The sequence below is a fragment of the Mixophyes fleayi genome, chromosome 4, assembly GCF_038048845.1.
Source record: "Mixophyes fleayi isolate aMixFle1 chromosome 4, aMixFle1.hap1, whole genome shotgun sequence".
Lineage (NCBI taxonomy): Eukaryota > Metazoa > Chordata > Amphibia > Anura > Limnodynastidae > Mixophyes > Mixophyes fleayi.
The window spans coordinates 7,640,550-7,667,963 of record NC_134405.1 but is presented as its reverse complement, the minus strand read 5'-3'; the positions used below and the strand labels follow the sequence as shown (position 1 = coordinate 7,667,963).

The 27,414-nt window shown below is 39.2% G+C and overlaps 1 protein-coding gene across 1 annotated transcript in view; it reads right to left on the bottom strand.

Moving 5' to 3' along the window:
* LOC142149622 (uncharacterized) overlaps nucleotides 1-12,807 on the bottom strand; it is a 276,122-nt gene extending 263,315 nt beyond the window's left edge. The window contains 2 exon segments of the mRNA XM_075204945.1: nucleotides 2,667-3,165; nucleotides 12,180-12,807. Of these exon segments, the coding sequence (XP_075061046.1) occupies nucleotides 2,667-3,165; nucleotides 12,180-12,807 (1,127 nt within the window).
* Nucleotides 12,808-27,414: the final 14,607 nt, after the last annotated feature.

The following is a 27,414-nucleotide window of genomic DNA, read 5'->3' as shown; positions in this document are numbered from 1 at the left end:
AGATGGTATAGCTTGCTTCTATTGGTCCAGGTTTCAGGAAGGTCTCAGGGGTCATCATCATTGGCTACTTCATACTAAAGAATCCAAAGGAGGGGGTCATCTCTCCAGGGGGTATACTCTGCTCTTCCCGCCAAGATTCCTTAGTCTTAAGTAGTTCATAATTCCCTATCATTCATAACTCGTGTATGCACTCTGCGATTCCTTCGCAGAGTGAACCAAACAGTAAAAAATGTTAAAAGGTTTATTATGATACCACATATGATATGATTCCTTCAACCTGTTCCATATATTTCACTAATGTGCATATAACATATAATATATAACATAAATACTACAATATTCCGACATAACTGACTATGTGTTGCAACTACCATTAATGTGTACTATTTTACAAGTATGCGTGTTTGTGCGAATGTATGGTAAAAGACCAATTACTGTTGCTGCCACGTGTAGTAGCTGCGTACGCCCTTCCACGCCGTAGCGTGCCCTTGTACGCCGTAGCATACCGTACGCATCTTTTCAGACAAAGACAACCAAGTTTGCTCGACATTAATTGAAATGGCTTTATCCAATTTGCTGACTTCGACAATATATATAATGGATAGATGTGTGTTAAGTTTACTTCATTAGCCACACTTACACTGTGAGTTGTTGTCCCTCTGGATGACAGGAGACAAGGAAAGACAGCAGCTAGCAGGGAATACTAGGTATGTTTTCTTTTACTCAGCAATTGCTGATTGTCAGTAAGACCCTGTGCCTGATTCATCAAGTCATGCAAGCTGAGAGCAATATGCGCTTTAATGTAAAACACCCAGTAATTAGTTCTGCAGATTCCAGAGTTCAACATTTAAACAATCTGAAAGACCTATTCAATTTATGTCACCTGTTAATAATATAGGCATTAATGATAAAAATGTTTTTAAAAAAGTGTATTTTTATTTTTTTCCCCAAATGAAATTCATTTATTATATGTTTTTAATGTCTACTGAACATAAAATACATTTTTACAGTTCCTCCTGATTACAAACACATGTTATATCATGCATATGAGACTTTCATCACTAGTAATCAGGACTTAAACTAGTCCTGTAGCTGGAGCAAGAGATACAGTTGAAAATCAAGTACCTGAGAAATTCCCAGAGCTTGAATCTGATGTGGCTCCGTGCGCTCGTGTTTGGCACCCCTTACTGAGCAAACTCCTTCCCTGCCCGTTCACTCCCAGAAATCGTAACATGTAGAAAGTGTCTTTGCATATGAAGATGAATTGAACATTGCTGCTTTTAGTTGTGAATGGTCCGGTTCTGGGAATGTGCAGATTAAATTTGCGGTTTATACGCAAAAAATCAGCATTTATGTTCCTTGATGAATCAGACCCTGTGTTTATATTTCAGTTTAGGGGAAAGAACACATAGCTAATACATTTGCTGTATGTTATCAATGTGTTCTTTGCTGTGTTTTCATTATTGGTTGTCATATTGTCAGCATGGATGACCACCTAATTATCACCCCTGGTTCCACCATCTAAAATGCAGCAGAGTGTACAGTAGTCTATACTACTGAATATAGATATTAGATCCACGATCAAAAACATAATCTACACATTTATCAATGTAAGATGTTATTAAACATCAGGGGCTAGATTTGCTAAGCTGCGGGTTTGAAAAAGTGAGGATGTTGCCTATAGCAACCAATCAGATTCTAGCTGTCATTTTGTAGAAAGTACTAAATAAATGAATGCTAGAATCTGATTGGTTGCTATAGGCAACATCCCCACTTTTTCAAACCCGCAGCTTAGTCAATCTAGCCCCAATTGTGATAGAAACAGCTGCCAGTAACATAAATGGTAATTACAGATATTGTGTGATCATGGTCCTTCAGTCTATATGCAGGTCAGTGCTGTCTGATTTGGATCACTATAAAGTATAAAAGAAATACTTATTTAAGACCTTTACAAGTAATCTGGAAAGTCTATAAATTCAGTCTATATATAGGTCAGTGCTGTCTGATGACAATGACCATAGAGTATAAAAAAATACAATTGATGGTACCTTGGTAAACAATGTGTCCTCAGTTGGACTTATTTAATAACATGGTGTGAAGAACAAGGATGTGCTGTAACCCATAGCAACCTGATATCAGCTATTAACAGTCCGATGTCATAAAACCAGCGAATGTGATGATCTGATTGGTTGTTATGGGATACAGCAACCAGTATTTTACATTTAACATTTACTAAACAACCCTTTCTGAGTATATAGTTGTCATAACAGACATAGAAAAGACAGTAATAGAATGGTATGAGAGAAAGATTATGGAGATTATGAAAGATTATGTTATATATAACATAGACCAAGAGGGAAACATGTAATGTGAAACAGGGCAGTGTACAGGGTTATTGTAGAAATGTTCAGTACTTATAGCTCTGTCTGTCATAGAAGTAATCACAGTACTGAGAAGAGCTGCTGGAACTCTCTACTAGTTAGAAACTTCTTTCTTATACTAGTCCCAGCACCTGCATGAGCAGAACAGCAGTATATTACAGTGCTCAGCAAGGGCTGCCACTAGTAGTATAGAGCTCTAGCTCATATTAGGAAATCCATGCCAGGTGAAAAGATGTCCCCAAGTCCAATAACCAGACTGCTCTAGTCTTTTATGGTTTATATCCTGTGTGAATCTTCTGATGTCTAACAAGATTTGATTTTTGGGTGAAACATTTGCTACATTCAGAGCATTTAAATGGTTTCTCTCCTGCGTGAATCATGTGATGTACAATAAGCTTTGATTTCAAGGTAAAACATTTGCTACAAGCAGAGCATTTAAATGGTTTCTCTCCTGTGTGAGTCCTCTGATGTACGATAAGCTTTGATTTCTGGGTAAAACATTTGCTACACTCAGAGCAATTAAATGGTTTCTCTCCTGTGTGAATCATCTGATGTCTTACAAGAGTTGACTTCCGGGTAAAACATTCGCTACATTCAGAACACTTAAATTGTTTCTCTCCTGTGTGAATCATCTGATGTTGTACAAGATTTGCCCTGTGGCTAAAACACTTGCTACATTCAGAGCATTTAAATGGTTTCTCTCCTGTGTGAATCCTGTGATGGACAATAAGCTTTGATTTACATGAAAATGTTTTGTCACATTCAGAGCACAGATAGGGCTTCTCTCCTATTAGATCCATCATGTGTTTTACAACAAATTAGTTGTAGATAGTTTCTCCTTTTCAAATTTGAAGTTAGCTACTGTAAGAATTGATCACTGTAGTATTTATGACTTGTAGGTGAGTTGTTTTGGAACACTCAGATGCTCAGAGAACAAGGACCTTTCCAGTATGTCTTCTGTTATTAATGGGAATCCTGCTCATTAATTCACCTGTAAGCAAAAAGAGTGTTAAGATTTAACAGCCTAATCATTAAATTAATGAAACTACTTGAACAATAGTAATGTTATATTGGATACGGAATACAAACATGTTTTATACACTAATAATTATGACTCAGACATTAATCATTGTTTTTATTTTTGTGCACAGTGATACAGAAACATACATACTTAAATTAAATATGTGAAGGCCTATCTGTACTAAATAGACTCCCCACAGACTCACTATTATTTAACAGTTTACATCTTTAGATGTAGGTGTTTCACAACAAGTACACTAAAGAAGTAAAAGTATTAAAAATTCAATTTATACACTCTGTAGTAATGTAATATATAGTCAGTAAATCATGCAGCAGCAACCTAAAGGGGGGTCCTACCCAGTACTAGAAATGTGTATCTAATAAAGTGACCACTGAGTACATATCTATATATCTTCACAAGAATAAACTTTGTGGCGCTGACTGATTACAAAATAATAGTAATAAACAAATAAAAATCAAAACAAATAAAATAACACCATACAGGAGGCTGCTCTTTCCTTAGACAACTGCTCCAGGTATATCTACAAAGTATCACACAAGAAAAAGCACCAAACAATGAATTATTATCAAACAATTTTAAATAAACAGTGATGTGCTCTAATCAATATGTGTTGTCTTCTTCAAACAATTGGCTGAAAGTTCTCTTCAAAAAAGTTTTACTCATACAAAAGAGGTTTTTCTATATCTAGCTACACCAGAACCATAGGAGAAAGCAGATACATATAATGTACAATGTATCATCAGGATATATAAAGTTCAACACATGTTTTCCCAGCTTTGTCTTGCAATAACACTTTTACTAATGGATAATACAAAGTACAGAATATACAATGCACAGTAGTGAACGCTAATAAGTGTAATTCTGTATATATCAGTATATTCTTATGTATAATATAATTACCTTACTCTGAAGATTTCTCCTTCTATCTCTTTCCCTCCTGATCATTCTTACTGTTCCCTCCTTCCAGCTCTCCAGCCACCAACTCACTAACACTGGGCTGATACTGCCTATTTATAGTCATTCCTCCCCATCTCTCTTCAATAGTTCCCGGGATGACCAGAAGGTTCTCAGACTGTTTGTCTCCAGGTCTCTCGTGTTTATCTCACTGACATGTAAATAAGGTATAAACATTCCTACTTACTACAAAGGAAAATTGTAATTAGACCTTGGCAGGTGGTAAAATCTCCCATTCTAATTAGATCAGCGCAGTCTGACATCCTGTTATGTCAACAAATGGACCTATTGTTTAGGATTAATCTATTATCTAGACAGAGAGTGTGAGCAGAAAGGTGTGTTCTGAATATCAACAGTAACACTAACATCAATATTATTCATTGTTAAAAATAAACCATAACAAAATATATAAGTAAATTAATTTGTAAAGGCAGATTATTAATGATATTCATCTAGATTAAACTAGAATTATATATATCAAAGAACCCACTTTAAAACAATCAAATTATTTTTACTGAATAGAAAACTCCTTTTCAATTGTTATAAAGCAGCTGATAGCACCCTCAGGAGCATGATTCAAAGATTTATGTACACAATGATTAGAAATAGCCGTTAGGATACTATATCAGATAAGTTAATGTCAGCAGAGTTCATAGAACAGAGTTGAATAGCTCACTTAGCAATGCATGAATATTTATAAACATTACCATACATTTGCAATATATGTATAAATATGGACTTTTCTAGGTTTTCACTTAAATTCTAATAAAAACACTGAAAAGATAAGTTATTATTATTAAAATACAGCAAATATATCAGCTATGTCTTTTTTTATCTATACTGAAATTTGAACACACGGGGCTAGATTTACTAACAGGCGTGATGCATGGCGGCTTGAAGCTTGAAGCCGCCATGCATTGCGGCGGTTTTCCAGCGGGTTTGCATTGCAAACAGCCGGATTTACTAATGGGCGCATTTCAGCTTCAATTTGAAGCCGCCAGCGATGTAACGGCGGGATGTAATGCTCAAAGCCGCCGGCGGCTTTAAATAGAACATGGCGCTTTTGCTTGAAATGACGGCGCTTTTGTGTAAAGGCGGTTTTTTTAAAAAATTACACCTGTCTCCTGGCCTGTTACTATTGGCTATTTTCAAAGTCAGGAGATTTGACATCACAAGCCCTATATAAACCACTGGCCTGACACTTTTTTCTCTGATAGGGTTTAGAGGAGTTTTGTGAGAGGAGTTTGGAGGATAGTGGTTTGCTGAGAGTTGGTGAGAGTTGGAGTTTGGTGGATTGGTGGAGCGATATCTGATTGAAGTGTGAGTAGTCCTGTGCTATTTTTCTGTTTTGTACATTTATTTTCTCTTTTATTTTCTGTCTTGTATTTTTTGTATTTGACTTGTCCTTTGTCTGTGTTACTTGTGCGTGCCTGTGTGGAGAGTGTCTGTAGTTAGTGTAGCTTGTCCTTTGTGTTTGTCAGTCCTTCTGTGTTTTGTGTTTTTGTGTCTGTGTAAAAATGTCCAGAGATAGGAAGGGAGAACAGGCTGAGGAGAGGGAGATGGAGGTTGAGGGGGCAGAGAAGGGAGAGGGAGAGGTTGAGGAGTCAGGAGAGGGCAGGAAGATGAAGACAGGGAGAAATGTCCGATTCTCCCACGACGAAAATTGTGTTCTGGTGCACCACATAGTTCCCTGCTATGAGGTCATCCTAGGGAACCTGGCAGCCCGGACTACTCTAAGGCGGCGTCACCAACTGTGGGGGAGAGTGTGCGATGCTGTGAACGCGGTGGGCCCACTAAAGAGGACAGTGGCGCACTGCCGCAAGCGCTTCTCAGACATCAAGAGGAGGCTTAAAGAGAAGATGGCCCAGGAAAGGAGGTCCACAAGACGCACGGGTGGTGGCCCCCCTCTTCGCATTGAATACACCAGTTATGAGGAGGAGCTGCGGCAGATAATGCCCCGTGAAATTGTGGAGGGAATTAATGTGCAAGACACAGATTCACCCTCGTTTGGCCAAGGAGTTGGTGAGTTATTTGTCGTTTTTACGATAACAATATTAAAAGTGTTTTTTTTTCTTAAAAGTGCCTTTTTTAGACAATCAGTATGTAAAGGGAAAAAAATTGTTTTTGAACTGTTTTTAAATTTGCAAACACATTTTTTCCAAAAAAATTTTATTTGTAAATTGCTTTTTGCTGCAAATACATTGTATGCTTTGTCTAATACATCCAGATTCGCCAGGACGCCAGTTTACTCCCAGTCAAAGGTCTACACCTCCACCTTCAGCAAGAGATTCTGGTTCTGAAGAGCAAGCAGGTGCGTGTTCTCTGTTTGGGGGAGAAATAATGGACTTGGATGTTTTTGTGTACAAATGTTGGAGTCCATGTTATATTTAGTGATTTTTATATGGTTTGCAATGAGAACATAGGGCTAGATTTACTAAACTGAGGGTTTGGAAACCTAGAGATGTTGCCTATAGCAACCTATCAGATTTTAAAAATAATTTATTTATTGCGTTCTTCAAAATGTCTGCTAAAATCTGATTGTTATATGATATGATTGCTATAGGCAACATCGCCACATTTTCAAACTCGCAGTTTAGTCTATATCCCCCATCATGTACTACACAGAGGGAGACCTAAAATAGTATTCGCTTACCCCAAAGCACGGTCTTGTAGCATTTTGATACAAACACCCTCAATGTTAGCATTAAAAATTATTGACATTTTGATCCCATCACTGTAACGCATAGGCAAAATGAGATTTTACTCCTAAAACATATGAGTAGCATCCTTCATCAGGTCGCAGAGGACAACTAATCTTGAAGGTAGACATTGGTAACCATTCTTTAGTTGTTAAATGGGTTTTTTTTTGGGTACATTGACCAGAATGCAATTTACAAACATGTTATTTCCTATATACTTACCTTGGTTATTTCACCACAGGAACCTCAGCATCTCTGCAAGGCCAGCGCCAGTCTGCGCAGATGTCACCTACTGATGACCCACAAGGAGACACAGTCATCACTTTAGAGATGGTAGATGTCCCCGTGTCTACGCGCCAGGAACAAGCCCTCCGGAACAGTCATCCGAGCAACAAGCTGCAGCTCCTCAGATGGATACAGGGCGAGAAATGGCCCAATCCGTAGCTAATTTTCAGGTACAGCAGTGTCAGTTTATGGACAGCCAAACTCGGCACATGTCCCAAATTGCGGGCCAGTTGAGGCGGATACACCGCTCCAATAGCCAAATCCCTGCTGGAATAAACCGTCTGGCAAACGCTTTGGAGCAAACCAATGTGCAGCTGGCCCAAATGACTGGGGCTGTGGACGCCTTGCATTTCTCCATTCGCGAGGGGAATGCAAATGTTATCCGGCTGGCAGGGCAACTACAGCAGGAACTCATTGCCCGCTTGCCGGCTTCTTTTTCATCGGCCTCCACCAGTACTGCTAGTACGCCAAGCAGATCGGCACATAGTACTCCTCCAAGGAGAGGTGCTTGCACCAGGGGTGGGCGAGGGAGAGTAGAGAGTGGGGCAAAACATAGTGATATGCCAGCGAAAAGGCGGCGCTAGGGCAAAAATTGTATTATTGGGTAATGTTTTGTTATGTATGTGTAAGCGTTATACTTTTTCTTTTATTGTGTTGTAATGCAATAAATGCAGTTATATTTCATTGGTATCAGTCTTTCTTTTCTGCACATTAAACAAGAGTATACTGTTTGCATTAAAATGATGCACTAATGTCACGTACACATTGACCTCTGACTGTCACTTTCCAGGGATTTTCACAACTACAACATCGGGAGTACACACTATCCTCTGTTTAAAGGGTCCAATTTTATTAAAAAATTCCATAAAAAAACCATTGCACTGACATAAAAAAAAAAACCAATATATTTTTTTTTACAGTATGCACTTACATTTAAAGTATTTTGTAATAAGACGGTCTCAAATCTGCCTCCCCCTCTGTGCTCTGCACATCACCAAATGGGACACGGGCCCCTACTTGTTCACTGTCTACTGCAATAATCGGTGGGGTAAGTTGATGTAAAGCTAGATTATGTATCAGACAGCAAGCCAGGATAATATCAGACACCTTAACAGGTGCATACATAAGCACCCCACCAAATATATCTAGGAACCTGGTTTACATGAGTACAAACATTGCTACTACGTCCACATCAGCCAAAGATTCCAGATTCAAACGCACTTTAAATGCACGTGGAGTGGCCGGTCTGCGCAGGGTCCGCGGAACAGATGACAACTGTTGTACATCCTCCTCCAAACGCCTTTCTGCCTCCATCAGGTAAAAAGCTGCAAACATACACTGTCCAGAATGCACCACATTCCCCGCAAAAGCCATTCTCCAAAAAACCCACCCCTGATTAACTGCTGCCCGCTAGACTGTCACTGACTGTGATTTATTCAGGCAGAAACACCTTTTTGATCTTGTAACTTTTGGATTGCATTACCATTAAAGTAAGGGTTAACTATGTAATGACATATTGTGCATCCTGATTTTGAAAAAACAACAGTATTTTTGAGGATTTGTTGCAACTGGAAAACCCAAAAAAAAACCTTTACATCAGTAAATAGGATGCAATAATACTGGGTGGAAAAAAAGAAAAAAAAACCTACCCTCAAATTACATGACAGTTTGCCCATTTCCCATATACAATCCTAAAGGAGGAAACTTTGCACAAAATGGCTCTTTCTCTTATGTTAAAAATGGCTAAATAGTTCAAACAGCACACTGAGCAATCTCGCTGCTCACAAGCAGCGCTTTCATTTTGGTCTATTGAATGGCGGTTTTCCGGCGGCTTTATAGACCCCCTAATAGTAAATCCGGCTGTTTGTATGTTGAACATTGTTGAAACCGTCATGGCGCTTTATACAGAGGCGGGTTTGGAAACATAATTTCTGGCCGTTTGGACGGCGGGTTTAGCCTTAGTAAATCCGGTGATGGCTAAACCGCCGCCACATCCGAAGAAAGTCGGCGGGTTTACAAACACGCCTGATAGTAAATCTAGCCCAGGGTCTTACTGCCAATATTTATTAGCTCAGTATAAGAAAATATACATCAAATTATTATTTATTTTTTAGGTGCGATAAAAGGTCTGCTGCACCGTACTTGACATATACAGTCAGCATTGATCTTTAGTCCATTACATAATACATATTAAATGAAAAAAATATAAAGACCTGACATATTGAATAAACAAACACAAACAGATAACAGGGTAATGTAGATAAAATTATTTACAAGACAGGAAGTGAGAGTTATTGTAATGTCCAATGTGCAGTAAGCCTGAACTCAAGAGAACAGGGCTAAGGAAGCATGCCAAGAGGTAGCGAGACTGATGGAATAGTAGAAAGAGTACACGAGGAAAGAAATCCCTCCACATGAGAAATTACGTCCTAAAGGAAGAAGGAAGAAATAAATAGGGTGGTTCCGAGTGGGGGAATGGAGATGGTAGACAATAAATGGGAGTTAGAAGGAGGGCTGATAGGCTTCAATGAACAAATTAGTCTTAAGGGCATGTTTAAAGCTTTGGAGAGTAGAGATTAATCTAATAGGACATGGGAGATCATTTCACAACTGGGGAGCAGCCCAGGTGAAGTCCTGGAGGCAGCAGTAGGAAGAGGTATTCAGTGAAGTAGTGAGGTGGCAGTCACTGGCAGAGCAGCCACAAGTATTGGATGAGAGATTTGTATTTTAGGAGTTTAAAATTTAATTCTGTAGGCTTCAAGGAATCAATGTAGGGACTGGCGGAGAGGGCATCAGAGATAGTGCAGAGGGAGAGAGAAATAAGTTGTGAAGCAGCATTGAGGGTAAATTTAAGAGGGGGAAGGTTGGAGTTGGATAGGCCAGAGTGAAAAAGGCTATAGTAATCAAGGCAAGAGATTACAAGGAAGCGAATACGAGTTTTGATGGCTCCCATGTGAGAAAGACCTGGATCTTGGATATATTCCAGAGGTGGAAGTAGCAGGATTTTGAGAGTGAAAGTATGTGAGGTTTGAAGTAAAGAGAAGAGTTGAGGATGACCCCTAGGCAGCAGATTTCAGGGACAGAAAGGAGGGTAGTGTTATTAACAGAAAGAGAGAGGGGGGGCAAGGGTGTCCTGGAGGGGAGGGGATTATTTCGGTCTAGAAATATTAAGTTTAAGAAAGCACTGGGATAGCCAAGATGAGATGACCATGTGACAGCAGGAGACACAACAGATACTCTGAGAAGCAGACAAGTCTACATCTGAGGGTATTTTATTAAGGCAGCACCAAGAAAATAATCAGCCTTGGAAATGTCAAATTTAGAAAAATAAATTGGATCCCTTTTCACCCAATCTTTCCCTTGATCTATTTTTTTTTAAAAAAAGCAACATCCTATTTTTAAAATTCACACAATACAGTAAAAAGTTCCAGTTTTCAGTCAAAGCTAACAGAAGGCACAGGGAAATGTCCGCTAAAATGTCTGTATAACCGCTCTGTATGACTTAGTGGAATGTAGCAGCCAAACAGTCCCTGACAGTGATTTGAGGTAGTGACAAAGTTTATTATTCTGGGTCACAATAGGGAATAGCTCCGTGTCTCACAGTCTGGCATATCGTCTCACATGGCAGGTTAAACCAAATATGGAAAGAACAGACTGACAGAACCAGAATTCCTGCTCAGCCTTCCAATGAAGTAGCACACTCTCAGACAGTATGCACCCTAGCTTTATACCCTGCTGTAGTAATATTCCCTATAGTAAACTCTATGGTGCCAATATATTCTGGGCTGACTTGGGGCTAAACTTTTCTTATCTGTCCCAAGTTAATAGGGCTCAGTGAGAACATAATCAAATTGCCTTCCAACCCACACAATCTGGAAAGCCCATTGATTAAACAATAAGCCCACATTATCTATGGCTCCCAACTGCCTAATTTTCAGAAACTACTAGGTAGACAATATGCAAACATAAACAGTGAATTGCACGGAGTCAACTAGATAACTAACTTTATAACACAATAGCCGTACTATGTTCCTTAAGAACAGAAGCGTACAATCTTGCGAGTGTACGCCATGTTACGTAACTGCACAGTTCATGTATATTTTGCAGTTATATGCAGAAGGAAGGAATTATATTTGATACCAATTGTATTTTGTGGCTCTCCATAGGGGCCACCCTTCTTTGTCCACAGAGAGCAGACTCATTTTAGAGATCAGTGACACCAAGGAGTGCAGCCAGAACAATTAAGCCCACTGTGTATGTGCAAACAAAAGAAAATATAGTCCAGCGCTCTAAAGAAATTATATGCAGATCACTATGTGTAGGCATGAACATAAATAGAAGAAAAAGAAAAAATAACCCATAGGGCGCTAACGGGATTACTTCCTTAGGGTGCTTCACCAACCGCAGCTACAACAATATGCAGATACTGTTACTGCTAAAAAGGTCAAAACTTAGAATAAAAATAAAAGAAGAGCACTGTTTGAAATAAAAAAAGTAGTATAAAATCCAATCTATTGATTTTATTAATATATAACAATTTTAAATAATATAAAATAGTCATACATATCTAACAACACAATATATAGATCCTAGTGTAGGCAAGTGACATTTTCTAAAGGCAAAATGCAAAATACAGACATCCAAACTCACTAAAGATATTCAATTAGCTCACATTAGATCAGTCTCTTTGGGGGCGGTTTCATCAACCTCTGATGAAACCGCCCGAAAGAGGCGACGAAACGAGTCAGAAATATACTAGTTGGCAAGTGTATTAATTTTTCGAGCTCATCAATCACTAACGCTCACTGTGGTCTTTACATTCAGACCATTTAAATGGTTTCTGTCCTGTGTGAGTCATCTGATGTTTTAGAAGAGTTGACCTCTGAGTAAAACATTTACTACACTCAGAACATTTAAATGGTTTCTCTCCTGTGTGGATCATCTCATGTACAACAAGATTTGACTTGTGGAAAAAACACTGGCAACATTCAGAGCATTTAAATGGTTTCTCTCCTGTGTGAATCATCTGATGTTTTAGAAGAGTTGATCTCTGAGTAAAACATTTACTACACTCAGAACATTTAAATGGTTTCTCTCCTGTGTGAATCCTCTGATGTTCGACCAGCTTTGATTTCACATTAAAGCACTTGCTACACTCAGAACATTTAAATGGTTTCTCTCCTGTGTGAGTCAACTGATGTCTTACAAGAACTGACTTCTGGGTAAAACACTTGCTACACTCAGAACATTTAAATGGTTTCTCTCCTGTGTGAATCCTCTGATGTACAATAAGCTTTGATTTCTGGGTATAACATTTGCTACACTCAGAGCAATTAAATGGTTTGTCCCCTGTGTGAATCCTCTGATGTGTAATCAGTTTTGACTTACATGAAAATGTTTTGTCACATTCAGAGCACAGATAGGGATTCTCTCCTTTTAGATTCATCATGTGTTTGACAACAAATTAGTTGTAGAGAGTTTCTCCCATTCAGAAATGAAGTTAGCTGCTATAAAGAAGAATTGATCACTGTAGTATATATGACTTGTAGGTGAATTTTTTTGGAACACTGAGATGCTCAGAGAACAAGGACCTTCCCAAGATGTATTCTGTTATTAATGGGAATCCTGCTAAATAATTCACCTGTAAGCAAAAAGAATGTTAACATTTAGCAGCCTAATCATTACATTAATGAAACTACTGGAATAATAGTAATGTTATATTGGATACAGAATACAAAAATGTTTTTTACACTAACAACTATGACTCAGACATTGACCATTGTTTTTTTTTGTGTACAGCGATACAGAAACATACATACTTAAATGAAAACTGTGAAGGCCTATCTGTACTAAATACACTCCCCACAGACTCACTATTATTTAACAATTTACATCTTTAGATGTAGGTGTTTTTCCAGTGAATAAAATTCACAACAAGTACACTAAAGAAGAACAAGTGTTAAAAATTAGACACTCTGGAGTAATGTAAAATATAGTCAGTAAATCATGTGGCAGCAACTTAAAAGGGGGACCTACCCAGTACTAGAAAGTCATATCTAATAAAGTGACCACTGAGTGCATATCTATATATATATATATTCACAAGAATAAACTTTGTGGCACTAACTGATTACCCAATATTAAGTGAAAGACAAATACAAATCAAATAAATTAACACCATACAGGAGGCTACTCTTTCCTTAGACAACTGTTCCATTATTAGTTTATATACTATGATTATATGTACACTTTAGTGTTATCTAAGGTTCAGGTTATGGGAAATGTGTCATGTCTGATCTCATACTAATCCCCTATTCATCAGCAGCTGTCCGGTTCCATCGCCGAAGAGATCGCATATTGCATACTCTAGTTATCGATGTTATGTAATAAATAGCTAAGTTGATATCAGAATGTGAAATGCTAATTAACTCATTGTAACTGGAGCACATCCCCTGGAGAGATGACCCCCACCTTTGGATTCCTTAGCCTGAACTAGCCTATGACCTGTTTTCCCTGGAACCACCCTTGTCTGGACCTATAGAAGCAAGCTACGTCATCTCTTTTTTTCACTGTGTAACACTGACTGTATATATAATCATAGCTGCACCCCCACCAGCCTCAGTCTTCACTGATCACAGTATTCAAGGGTGAATCACTGTCCACTGGTGCCCATGGTTAACGCAGTGCATCGCAGCGGTATGTACAGAGCCGGATTTAGACCTCATAGGGCCCTAGGCAGGATACTGTTTTTGGGCCCCCTCCCTGAAACAATCCATAGCACTATATTTTTGCAGCCTACCATATACCCCTTTAGTTAAGTAGATATGAAAGCATGTGCCACCTCCAAAGGAGGTGAGGGCGTGGCTTGCATCTTTGGGGGCGTACCTAACATGTGAAAAGAGCAAGGCCAACCTGCTGCAGAAAAAGGCACCCCTAAATAATTACCAAGCAGTCCCATTTTTTTAAGTAGTAGGGTCAAAACAACTTAATAAATATTGAAGTCAGGGCAGAAATACTTACTTAAGTTGTTTGCAAAAATAATACGCATAAATCCAAGTATGTGCTCTTGTCACTTTTGTCCCTCTATAATCACACTGTGCCCCTTCATTGTCACTTTTGCCCCTTCACAATATCACATGTGCCCTTTCACCATCACCTCTGTGCCCATCACCATCACCACCTCTGTGCCAATCACCATCATCACCTCTGTGCCAATCACCATCACCACCTCTGTGCCCTTCACCACCTCTGTGCTCTTCATCATTACCACTTCTGTGCCCTTCACCATCACCACTTCTGTGCCAATCACCATCACCACCTCTGTGCCTCTTCACCATCACCACCTCTGTGCCCATCACCATCACCAATTCTGTGCCCTTCACCATCACCACTTCTGTGCCTCTTCACCATCACCACCTCTGTGCCCTTCACCATCACCACCTCTGTGCCCTTCACCATCACCACCTCTGTGCCTATCACCACCTCTTCACCATCACCACCTCTGTGCCCATCACCATCACCACTTCTGTGCCTCTTCACCATCACCACCTCTGTGCCCTTCACCATCACCACCTCTGTGCCCTTCACCATCACCACCTCTGTGCCTATCACCACCTCTGTGCCCATCACCACCTCTGTGCCAATCACCATCACCAATTCTGTGCCCTTTCACCATCACCACCTCTGTGCCCTTCACCGTCACCACCTCTGTGCCAATCACTATCACCAATTCTGTGCCCCTTCACCATCACCACCTCTGTGCCCCTTCACCATCAGCACTTCTGTGCCAATCACCATCACCACTTCTGTGCCAATCACCACCTCTGTCCCTTCGTTGTATTACTTACCTTTCTATTGCCTTTCTTCTCCGGTGCGCTGCTCCTCCTCGGTCAGTCCAGATTTAAAAAAAAAAAAAAAAGAGTCATGTGATCGCTTGTCGGGTCCCGGCAGCCTCTCCTCCTCTCTCTATCACTGAGACACTGAGAGGAGAAGAGGCTGCCGGTACCCGATTCGCGGCACCCGACCCCACCTCCCCCGATTCGCGGCACCCGACCCCCATTCCCCCGATTCGCGGCACCCGGGGGGGGGGGTGCCGCGAGTCGGGGGAGGGGCCGAAATTTATTTATTTTTATTTTTTTAAAAAAATTACTCCTGTCCCCCCCAGCTGTGCCCCCCGAGAGCCGCTAGGCCCTAGGCAGGTGCCTAGGTTGCCTAGCGGTAAATCCGGCCCTGGGTATGTATGTATCTTTTTGGTATTGGCTGTACTGTACTGTTGATTATATTATAATAATGTATTAAACTGTTAACTTTTTACATCTGCTAAAATAAATCACTCCGTGCGTTAGAAACACAATACAATCGCCTATGTAATGCTTATTTGAAAACGAAAGAATTACTTTAATACTATCTTTGCCCCTAAACCATGTCATCTTTTAGGTATTCTGAGCTGTTCTCTGTTAGTGACGTGTGATGGCGGGTTTTTTGAAAAAAGCACCTGTATCATGGCCTTTTACTATTGGCTACTTTCAAAGTCAGGAGATTTGACATTACAAGCCCTATATAAATCACTTGCCTGACACTTTTTCTTCGATAGGGTTTTGAGGAGAAAAGAGATAGGAGCTTGGAGGATTTAGGATTGTGAGAGTTGGTTTTGAGTGGTCTCGTGCTGCGATTTCTGATTGGAGTGTGAGTAGTCCTGTGTTCTTTTACAGTCTTGTGCCTTTATTTTCTGATTTAATTTCTGTCTTGTATTTATTGTATTTGTCTAGTCCTTTGTCTCTGTTACTTGTGTGTGAGTGTGTTGTGAGTGTTTCAGTAGTTAGTCTACTTTGTCCTTAGTGTTTGTCAGTACTCTGTGTTACTTGTTTTTTGTATCTTACTGGACATTATGGCCAGAGATAGGAGGGGGGCAGAGGGAGAGGAGAGGGAGATGGAGCTGGAGGGGACAGAGGAAGGTGAGGAAGGGTTAGAGGAGACAGGACAAAGCAGGAAGACCAAGTCATGAAGGAATGTGAGATTTTCTCATGACTAGAATTGTCTATTAGTGCACAATATTGTTCCCTGCTATGAAATAATTTTAGGGAACCTGGCAGCCCGACTCCGCTCAGGCGGCGTCATCAATTATGGGGTTAAATATGTGAGGCCGTGAACGCGGTGCGGCCATTAAAACGGTCAGTGGCTCACTGCCGCAAAAGATTTTCATATATAAAGAGGAGACTTAAGGAAAAAATGGCTAAGGAAAGGAAGGCAGCAAAAGGAGCATGTGGTGGACCCCCACTTTGTGTGGAATACACTACATATGAGGAGAAGCTTCAGGAGATACTGCCCCGGGAAATTGTAGAGGGGGTCAATGTGCAGGATACAGATGCACCTTCATTTGGCCAACCAGCTGGTGAGTTATTTGCAATTTGTACTCTAACAGTTATGCAAATACACGTGACTTTTTATAAAAATGTATTTGTTTTTTCCAAAACAATTTTCAAATATACTGTATATATTTCAAATGATTGTCGCTGCAAATACATTATATGCTTTATCTAATACATCCAGATTCGCCTGTAAGAGACTCCGCTCCGAATCCAAGGTCTACTCCTCCACCTTCTGTGAGGGATTGTGCCCCTGAAGAACAAGCAGGTACGTGTAGTCTGTTTGGGGGAGAAACAATGGTGTTAGATGTTTTTATGTGCAAATGTTGGTGTACATGTTATATATCTTGATTTTTATATGGTTTGCAATGAAAACATCATGTACTACACAGAGGGAGAGCTAAAATAGTAATAGCTTACCCAAGAGCACTAACTTGCAGTATTTTGCTGCCAGCACCATCATATTTGTGTATCCAAATAATTTGCTTTTCTATCCCCCTCACCCAAACATAGTCCAAATGTAGCAACACTACAGAACTCCTGTGGTGCCTTATAAATAAAGAATAATAATTTTAGAAACAAAGTGGCCATGAAAGGGCATAAATGGCAAATCTAACAGAGCGAAGAACCCATAAGTGAAGCATATGAAAGCAACCAAAAGTAGCTGACAGCCCTCATATAATGTGAAGAGTGTCATTATGACATAAATGTGAGTGACCACTAGAGGGTGCAGCTAGAGGATTGTGGCACAATGGAAGCATAATACTTTTTTATAAGATATATAAAGCCAAGGTGACTACTAATATCCATATTACAGGTAAATTGTACAGCGACGATTAAAAGTCTCAAAATTCAAAAATTATTTTATGAGGTCACTAAGTATGCCTTGTTGGAATTTGATGAATCGAAGTTTCTGCAACGTTCTGTTATCTAAGCTTGTTGACTCACAAGAAGTAAGCTTGGACTGCTTTATCATAGAAGTGCTACTGTGTATTTTTAATGTTAACGTTTGTTAAAAATAGGTCAGGAGAAGGACTGGATGAGCAGTGATCCAATTTGGTTCCCTAAATTTGACATTTTTAAGGTTGAAATTGTTCTAGGGCATTGATGCTGTCCTTGTGAGAGACCTCAAATGTAGCTTTGTGTACTTCTCAGACTATTTCTGGTGGTAAGAACCGATTGTCATGATAAACTCTTCCCCTCCAAACATCTCTGACCACATCAAGAGATAGACCTCAGCTCAACCACAGTGCTCTACTTCTGATCTTCCCCTCTCTCCCGCTCTTTAAACCTTTTTCCAATCCAATCTCTAAGACTTCTCCCAATATGCTTCCAACCAATGAAATTCCTTTCAAAACTCATCTCTTCAAGCTTGCCTACCGCACTCCCTCCTAGACCATCATGTCCACTCCAACTATTTCCTCTGTCGACCTCATTCACTCATGTCCTATCTGCATCAACTGTCTCTCATTACTCCCTCTCTCTAGAATGTAAGCTATCATGGGCAGAGTCCTCTATTCCGTAAACCTCATGTCTGTCAGTCTCATATGACTCTGATATGGCAAAGTCTTCTGTTGTTTGTTCACTCACACACATATAACTCATACATGTATCCATACTAGCCTTATGCCAGCTCATGAGTATCCATGTACATGTTGTTATACTTAATTGTATTTATGTATATGTTAATATGTTTATTATATTCATGTTTGTCATATCTGTAATATGTGTGTTATATTTGTAAGCTGATTGTCCAGCATTATGGAATCTGTGGTGAACTATATATAAACAATGATGATGAAGATGAGGAATGTCGTCAGAAGTATTAAAATGAAATAAGTCTGTGATGGAGGCTTCAATATCGAGAGCTAAAGATCAAATTAGAAGCAGTGATTAATCCAACCGCATTCAGTATTGTTGTGGGACGTTAATGAAATGAAATGATAAGAAAATCCGCCATAATGTGTCCATAAAATGGGAATGATCTATGGGAAGGTTGTCCATAATGGGCCTTGCTATATGGGAGTGGTGGGTACAGAATAGTTATTATTTATTTAAAAAATTTTCATGCAAATAATGCAGCTCAAGTAGGACAGTAATTTTATGCGATGCCCTGGAGGTGGTCTGACGGTATTGGAGCTGATGGATAGATATGTATATATATATATATATATATATATATATTAATATATTGTTATGTACGTATTGTCGCTAACCAATAACGATTGCCGAGTCTCGATTTGTGTTTCCAACGCACAAAGATTTATTCGCAAAAGGTAGTATAATATGTTCAAGCGAAGTGATAATAAATACAGCCGTTACTTATCGCAGGCGCTCTGGATCCAGTGTAGTCATTCAATCCTGAAGTCTGGGGACAAGATGTCTGAACACTGGATGAGAAGCTGCTGCTTATATGCACACAGAATTACAGTAATACAATGGAGATGGTATAGCTTGCTTCTATTGGTCCAGGTTTCAGGAAGGTCTCAGGGGTCGTCATCATTGGCTACTTCATACTAAAGAATCCAAAGGAGGGGGTCATCTCTCCAGGGGGTATACTCTGCTCTTCCCGCCAAGATTCCTTAGTCTTAAGTAGTTCATAATTCCCTATCATTCATAACTCGTGTATGCACTCTGCGATTCCTTCGCAGAGTGAACCAAACAGTAAAAAATGTTAAAAGGTTTATTATGATACCACATATGATATGATTCCTTCAACCTGTTCCATATATTTCACTAATGTGCATATAACATATAATATATAACATAAATACTACAATATTCCAACATAAATGACTATGTGTTGCAACTACCATTAATGTGTACTATTTTACAAGTATGCGTGTTTGTGCGAATGTATGGTAAAAGACCAATTACTGTTGCTGCCACGTGTAGTAGCTGCGTACGCCCTTCCACGCCATAGTGTGCCCTTGTACGCCGTAGCGTACCGTACGCATCTTTTCAGACAAAGACAACCAAGTTTGCTCGACATTAATTGAAAGGGCTTTATCCAATTTGCTGACTTCGACAATATATATAATGGATAGATGTGTGTTAAGTTTACTTCATTAGCCACACTTACACTGTGAGTTGTTGTCCCTCTGGATGACAGGAGACAAGGAAAGACAGCAGCTAGCAGGGAATACTAGGTATGTTTTCTTTTACTCAGCAATTGCTGATTGTCAGTAAGACCCTGTGCCTGATTCATCAAGTCATGTAAACTGAGAGCAATATGTGCTTTAATGTAAAACACCCAGTAATTAGTTCTGCAGATTCCAGAGTTCAACATTTAAACAATCTGAAAGACCTATTCAATTTATGTCACCTGTTAATAATATAGGCATTAATGATAAAAATGTTTTTAAAAAAGTGTATTTTTATTTTTTTCCCCAAATGAAATTCATTTATTATATGTTTTTAATGTCTACTGAACATAAAATACATTTTTACAGTTCCTCCTGATTACAAACACATGTTATATCATGCATATGAGACTGTCATCACTAGTAATCAGGACCTAAACTAGTCCTGTAGCTGGAGCAAGAGATACAGTTGAAAATCAAGTACCTGAGAAATTCCCAGAGCTTGAATCTGATGTGGCTCCGTGCGCTCGTGTTTGACACCCCTTACTGTACATAGAATAAGGAGCAAACTCCTTCCCTGCCCGTTCACTCCCAGAAATCGTAACCTGTAGAAAGTGTCTTTGCGTATGAAGATGAATTGAACATTGCTGCTTTTAGTTGTGAATGGTCCGGTTCTGGGAATGTGCAGATTAAATTTGCGGTTTATACGCAAAAAATCAGCATTTATGTTCCTTGATGAATCAGACCCTGTGTTTATATTTCAGTTTAGGGGAAAGAACACATAGCTAATACATTTGCTGTATGTTATCAATGTGTTCTTTGCTGTGTTTTCATTATTGGTTGTCATATTGTCAGCATGGATGACCACCTAATTATCACCCCTGGTTCCACCATCTAAAATGCAGCAGAGTGTACAGTAGTCTATACTACTGAATATAGATATTAGATCCACGATCAAAAACATAATCTACACATTTATCAATGTAAGATGTTATTAAACATCAGGGGCTAGATTTACTAAGCTGCGGGTTTGAAAAAGTGAGGATGTTGCCTATAGCAACCAATCAGATTCTAGCTGTCATTTTGTAGAAAGTACTAAATAAATGAATGCTAGAATCTGATTGGTTGCTATAGGCAACATCCCCACTTTTTCAAACCCGCAGCTTAGTCAATCTAGCCCCAATTGTGATAGAAACAGCTGCCAGTAACATAAATGGTAATTACAGATATTGTGTGATCATGGTCCTTCAGTCTATATACAGGTCAGTGCTGTCTGATTTGGATCACTATAAAGTATAAAAGAAATACTTATTTAAGACCTTTACAAGTAATCTGGAATGTCTATAAATTCAGTCTATATATAGGTCAGTGCTGTCTGATGACAATGACTATAGAGTATAAAAAAATACAATTGATGGTACCTTGGGAAACAATGTGTCCTCAGTTGGACTTATTTAATAACATGGTGTGAAGAACAAGGATGTGCTGTAACCCATAGCAACCTGATATCAGCTATTAACAGTCCGATGTCATAAAACCAGCGAATGTGATGATCTGATTGGTTGTTATGGGATACAGCAACCAGTATTTTACATTTAACATTTACTAAACAACCCTTTCTGAGTATATAGTTGTCATAACAGACATAGAAAAGACAGTAATAGAATGGTATGAGAGAAAGATTATGGAGATTATGAAAGATTATGTTATATATAACATAGACCAAGAGGGAAACATGTAATGTGAAACAGGGCAGTGTACAGGGTTATTGTAGAAATGTTCAGTACTTATAGCTCTGTCTGTCATAGAAGTAATCACAGTACTGAGAAGAGCTGCTGGAACTCTCTACTAGTTAGAAACTTCTTTCTTATACTAGTCATAGCACCTGCATGAGCAGAACAGCAGTATATTACAGAGCTCAGCAAGGGCTGCCACATCGTCATTGTCTACCACTAGTAGTATAGAGCTCTAGCTCATATTAGGAAATCCATGCCAGGTGAAAAGATGTCCCCAAGTCCAATAACCAGACTGCTCTAGTCTTTTATGGTTTATATCCTGTGTGAATCTTCTGATGTCTAACAAGACTTGATTTTTGGGTGAAACATTTGCTACATTCAGAGCATTTAAATGGTTTCTCTCCTGCGTGAATCATGTGATGTACAATAAGCTTTGATTTCAAGGTAAAACATTTGCTACAAGCAGAGCATTTAAATGGTTTCTCTCCTGTGTGAGTCCTCTGATGTACGATAAGCTTTGATTTCTGGGTAAAACATTTGCTACACTCAGAGCAATTAAATGGTTTCTCTCCTGTGTGAATCATCTGATGTCTTACAAGAGTTGACTTCCGGGTAAAACATTCGCTACATTCAGAACACTTAAATTGTTTCTCTCCTGTGTGAATCATCTGATGTTGTACAAGATTTGCCCTGTGGCTAAAACACTTGCTACATTCAGAGCATTTAAATGGTTTCTCTCCTGTGTGAATCCTGTGATGGACAATAAGCTTTGACTTAAATGAAAATGTTTTGTCACATTCAGAGCACAGATAGGGCTTCTCTCCTATTAGATCCATCATGTGTTTTACAACAAATTAGTTGTAGATAGTTTCTCCTTTTCAAATTTGAAGTTAGCTACTGTAAGAATTGATCACTGTAGTATAGATGACTTGTAGGTGAGTTTTTGGAACACTCAGATGCTCAGAGAACAAGGACCTTTCCAGTATGTCTTCTGTTATTAATGGGAATCCTGCTCATTAATTCACCTGTAAGCAAAAAGAGTGTTAAGATTTAGCAGCCTAATCATTACATTAATGAAACTACTTGAACAATAGTAACGTTATATTGGATACGGAATACAAACATGTTTTATACACTAATAATTATGACTCAGACATTAATCATTGTTTTTATTTTTGTGCACAGTGATACAGAAACATATATACTTAAATTAAATCTGTGAAGGTTTATCTGTACTAAATAGACTCACCACAGACTCACTATTATTTAACAGTTTACATCTTTAGATGTAGGTGTTTCACAACAAGTACACTAAAGAAGTAAAAGTATTAAAAATTCAAATTATACACTCTGTAGTAATGTAATATATAGTCAGTAAATCATGCATCAGCAACCTAAAGGGGGGTCCTGCCCAGTACTAGAAATGTGTATCTAATAATGTGACCACTGAGTACATATCTATATATCTTCACAAGAATAAACTTTGTGGCGCTGACTGATTACAAAATAATAATAATAAACAAATAAAAATAAAATAAAATAACACCATACAGGAGGCTGCTCTTTCCTTAGACACCTGCTCCAGGTATATCTACAAAGTATCACACAAGCAAAAGCACCAAACAATGTAGTGTTATCAAACAATTTTAAATAAACAGTGATGTGCTCTAATCAATATGTGTTGTCTTCTTCAAACAATTCGCTGAAAGTTCTCTTCAAAAAAGTTTTATTCATACAAAAGAGGTTTTTCTATATCTAGCTACACCAGAACCATAGGGGAAAGCAGATACATATAATGTACAATGTATCATCAGGATATATAAAGTTCAACACATGTTTTCCCAGCTTTGTCTTGCAATAACACTTTTACTAATAGATAATACAAAGTACAGAATTTACAATGCACAGTAGTGAATGCTAATAATTGTAATTCTGTAAATATCAGTATATTCTTATGTATAATATAATTACCTTACTCTGAAGATTTCTCCTTCTATCTCTTTCCCTCCTGATCATTCTTACTGTTCCATCCTTCCAGCTCTCCAGCCACCAACTCACTAACACTGGGCTGATACTGCCTATTTATAGTCATTCCTCCCCATCTCTCTTCAATAGTTCCCGGGATGACCAGAAGGTTCTCAGACTGTTTGTCTCCAGGTCTCTCATGTAAATCTCACTGATATGTAAATGAGGTATAAACATTCCTACTTACTACAAAGGAAAATTCTAATTAGACCTTGGCAGGTGGTAAAATCTCGCATTTTAATTAGATCAGCGCAGTCTCTGACATCCTGTTATGTCAACAAATGGACCTATTGTTTAGGATTAATCTATTATCTAGACAGAGAGTGTGAGCAGAAAGGTATGTTCTGAATATCAATAGTAACACTAACATCAATATTATTCATTGTTAAAAATAAACCATAACAAAATATATAAGTAAATTAATTTGTAAAGGCAGATTATTAATGATATTCATCTAGATTAAACTAGAATTATATATATCAAAGAACCCACTTTAAAACAATCAAATTATTTTTACTGAATAGAAAACTTTTTTTCAATTGTTAAAAAGCAGCTGATAGCACCCTCAGGAACATGATTCAAAGATTTATGTACACAATGATTAGAAATAGCCGTTAGGATACTATATCAGATAAGTTAATGTCAGCAGAGTTCATAGAACAGAGTTGAATAGCTCGCTTAGCAATGCATGAATATTTATAAACATTACCATACATTTGCAATATATGTATAAATATGGACTTTTCTAGGTTTTCACTTAAATTCTAATAAAAACACTGAAAAGATAAGTTATTATTATTAAAATACAGCAAATATATCAGCTATGTCTTTTTTTATCTATACTGAAATTTGAACACACGGGGCTAGATTTACTAACAGGCGTGATGCATGGCGGCTTGAAGCTTGAAGCCGCCATGCATTGCGGCGGTTTTCCAGCGGGTTTGCATTGCAAACAGCCGGATTTACTAATGGGCGCATTTCAGCTTCAATTTGAAGCCGCCAGCGATGTAACGGTGGGATGTAATGCTCAAAGCCGCCGGCGGCTTTGAATAGAACATGGCGCTTTTGCTTGAAATGACGGCGCTTTTGTGTAAAGGCGGTTTTTTTTAAAAATTACACCTGTCTCCTGGCCTGTTACTATTGGCTATTTTCAAAGTCAGGAGATTTGACATCACAAGCCCTATATAAACCACTGGACTGACACTTTTTTCTCTGATAGGGTTTAGAGGAGTTTTGTGAGAGGAGTTTGGAGGATAGTGGTTTGCTGAGAGTTGGTGAGAGTTGGAGTTTGGTGGATTGGTGGAGCGATATCTGATTGAAGTGTGAGTAGTCCTGTGCTATTTTTCTGTTTTGTACATTTATTTTCTCTTTTATTTTCTGTCTTGTATTTTTTGTATTTGACTTGTCCTTTGTCTGTGTTACTTGTGCGTGCCTGTGTGGAGAGTGTCTGTAGGTAGTGTAGTTTGTCCTTTGTGTTTGTCAGTCCTTCTGTGTTTTGTGTTTTTGTGTCTGTGTAAAAATGTCCAGAGATAGGAAGGGAGAACAGGCTGAGGAGAGGGAGATGGAGGTTGAGGGGGCAGAGGAGGGAGAGGGAGAGGTTGAGGAGTCAGGAGAGGGCAGGAAGATGAAGACAGGGAGAAATGTCCGATTCTCCCACGACGAAAATTGTGTTCTGGTGCACCACATAGTTCCCTGCTATGAGGTCATCCTAGGGAACCTGGCAGCCCGGACTACTCTAAGGCGGCGTCACCAACTGTGGGGGAGAGTGTGCGATGCTGTGAACGCGGTGGGCCCACTAAAGAGGACAGTGGCGCACTGCCGCAAGCGCTTCTCAGACATCAAGAGGAGGCTTAAAGAGAAGATGGCCCAGGAAAGGAGGTCCACAAGACGCACGGGTGGTGGCCCCCCTCTTCGCATTGAATACACCAGTTATGAGGAGGAGCTGCGGCAGATAATGCCCCGTGAAATTGTGGAGGGAATTAATGTGCAAGACACAGATTCACCCTCGTTTGGCCAAGGAGTTGGTGAGTTATTTGTCGTTTTTACGATAACAATATTAAAAGTGTTTTTTTTTCTTAAAAGTGCCTTTATTATTTTAAACATGTTTTTTTTTAAAAAAAAATATGTTTTTTTTCTTAAAAGTGCCTTTTTTAGACAATCAGTATGTAAAGGGAAAAAAATTGTTTTTGAACTGTTTTTAAATTTGCAAACACATTTTTTCCCAAAAATTTTTATTTGTAAATTGCTTTTTGCTGCAAATACATTGTATGCTTTGTCTCATACATCCAGATTCGCCAGGACGCCAGTTTACTCCCAGTCCAAGGTCTACACCTCCACCTTCAGCAAGAGATTCTGGCTCTGAAGAGCAAGCAGGTGCGTGTTCTCTGTTTGGGGGAGAAATAATGGACTTGGATGTTTTTGTGTACAAATGTTGGAGTCCATGTTATATTTAGTGATTTTTATATGGTTTGCAATGAGAACATAGGGCTAGATTTACTAAACTGAGGGTTTGGAAACCTAGAGATGTTGCCTATAGCAACCTATCAGATTTTAAAAATAATTTATTTATTGCGTTCTTCAAAATGTCTGCTAAAATCTGATTGTTATATGATATGATTGCTATAGGCAACATCGCCACATTTTCAAACTCGCAGTTTAGTCTATATCCCCCATCATGTACTACACAGAGGGAGACCTAAAATAGTATTCGCTTACCCCAAAGCACGGTCTTGCAGCATTTTGATACAAACACCCTCAATGTTAGCATTAAAAATTATTGACATTTTGAACCCATCACTGTAACGCATAGGCAAAATGAGATTTTACTCCTAAAACATATGAGTAGCATCCTTCATCAGGTCGCAGAGGACAACTAATCTTGAAGGTAGACATTGGTAACCATTCTTTAGTGGTTAAATGGTTTTTTTTTGGGTACATTGACCAGAATGCAATTTACAAACATGTTATTTCCTATATACTTACCTTGGTTATTTCACCACAGGAACCTCAGCATCTCTGCAAGGCCAGCGCCAGTCTGCGCAGATGTCACCTACTGATGACCCACAAGGAGACACAGTCATCACTTTAGAGATGGTAGATGTCCCCGTGTCTACGCGCCAGGAACAAGCCCTCCGGAACAGTCATCCGAGCAACAAGCTGCAGCTCCTCAGATGGATACAGGGCGAGGATTGGCCCAATCCGTAGCTAATTTTCAGGTACAGCAGCGTTAGTTTATGGACATCCAAACTCGGCACATGTCCCAAATTGCGGGCCAGTTGAGGCGGATACACCGCTCCAATAGCCAAATCCCTGCTGGAATAAACCGTCTTGCAAACGCTTTGGAGCAAACCAATGTGCAGCTGGCCCAAATGACTGGGGCTGTGGACGCCTTGCATTCCTCCGTTCGCGAGGAGAATGCAAATGTTATCCGGCTGGCAGGCCAACTACAGCAGGAACTCATTGCCCGCTTGCCGGCACCTTTTTCATCGGCCTCCACCAGTACTGCTAGTACGCCAAGCAGATCGGCACATAGCACTCCTCCAAGGAGAGGTGCTCGCACCAGGGGTGGGCGAGAGAGGGTAGAGAGTGGGGCAAAACATAGTGATATGCCAGCGAAAAGGCGGCGCTAGGGCAAAAAATGTATTATTGGGTAAAGTTTTGTTATGTATGTGTAAGCGTTATACTTTTTCTTTTATTGTGTTGTAATGCAATAAATACACTTATATTTCATTGGTATCAGTCTTTCTTTTCTGCACATTAAACAAGAGTATACTGTTTTCTTTAAAACGATGCACTAATTTCACGTACACATTGACCTCTGACTGTCACTTTCCAGGGATTTTCA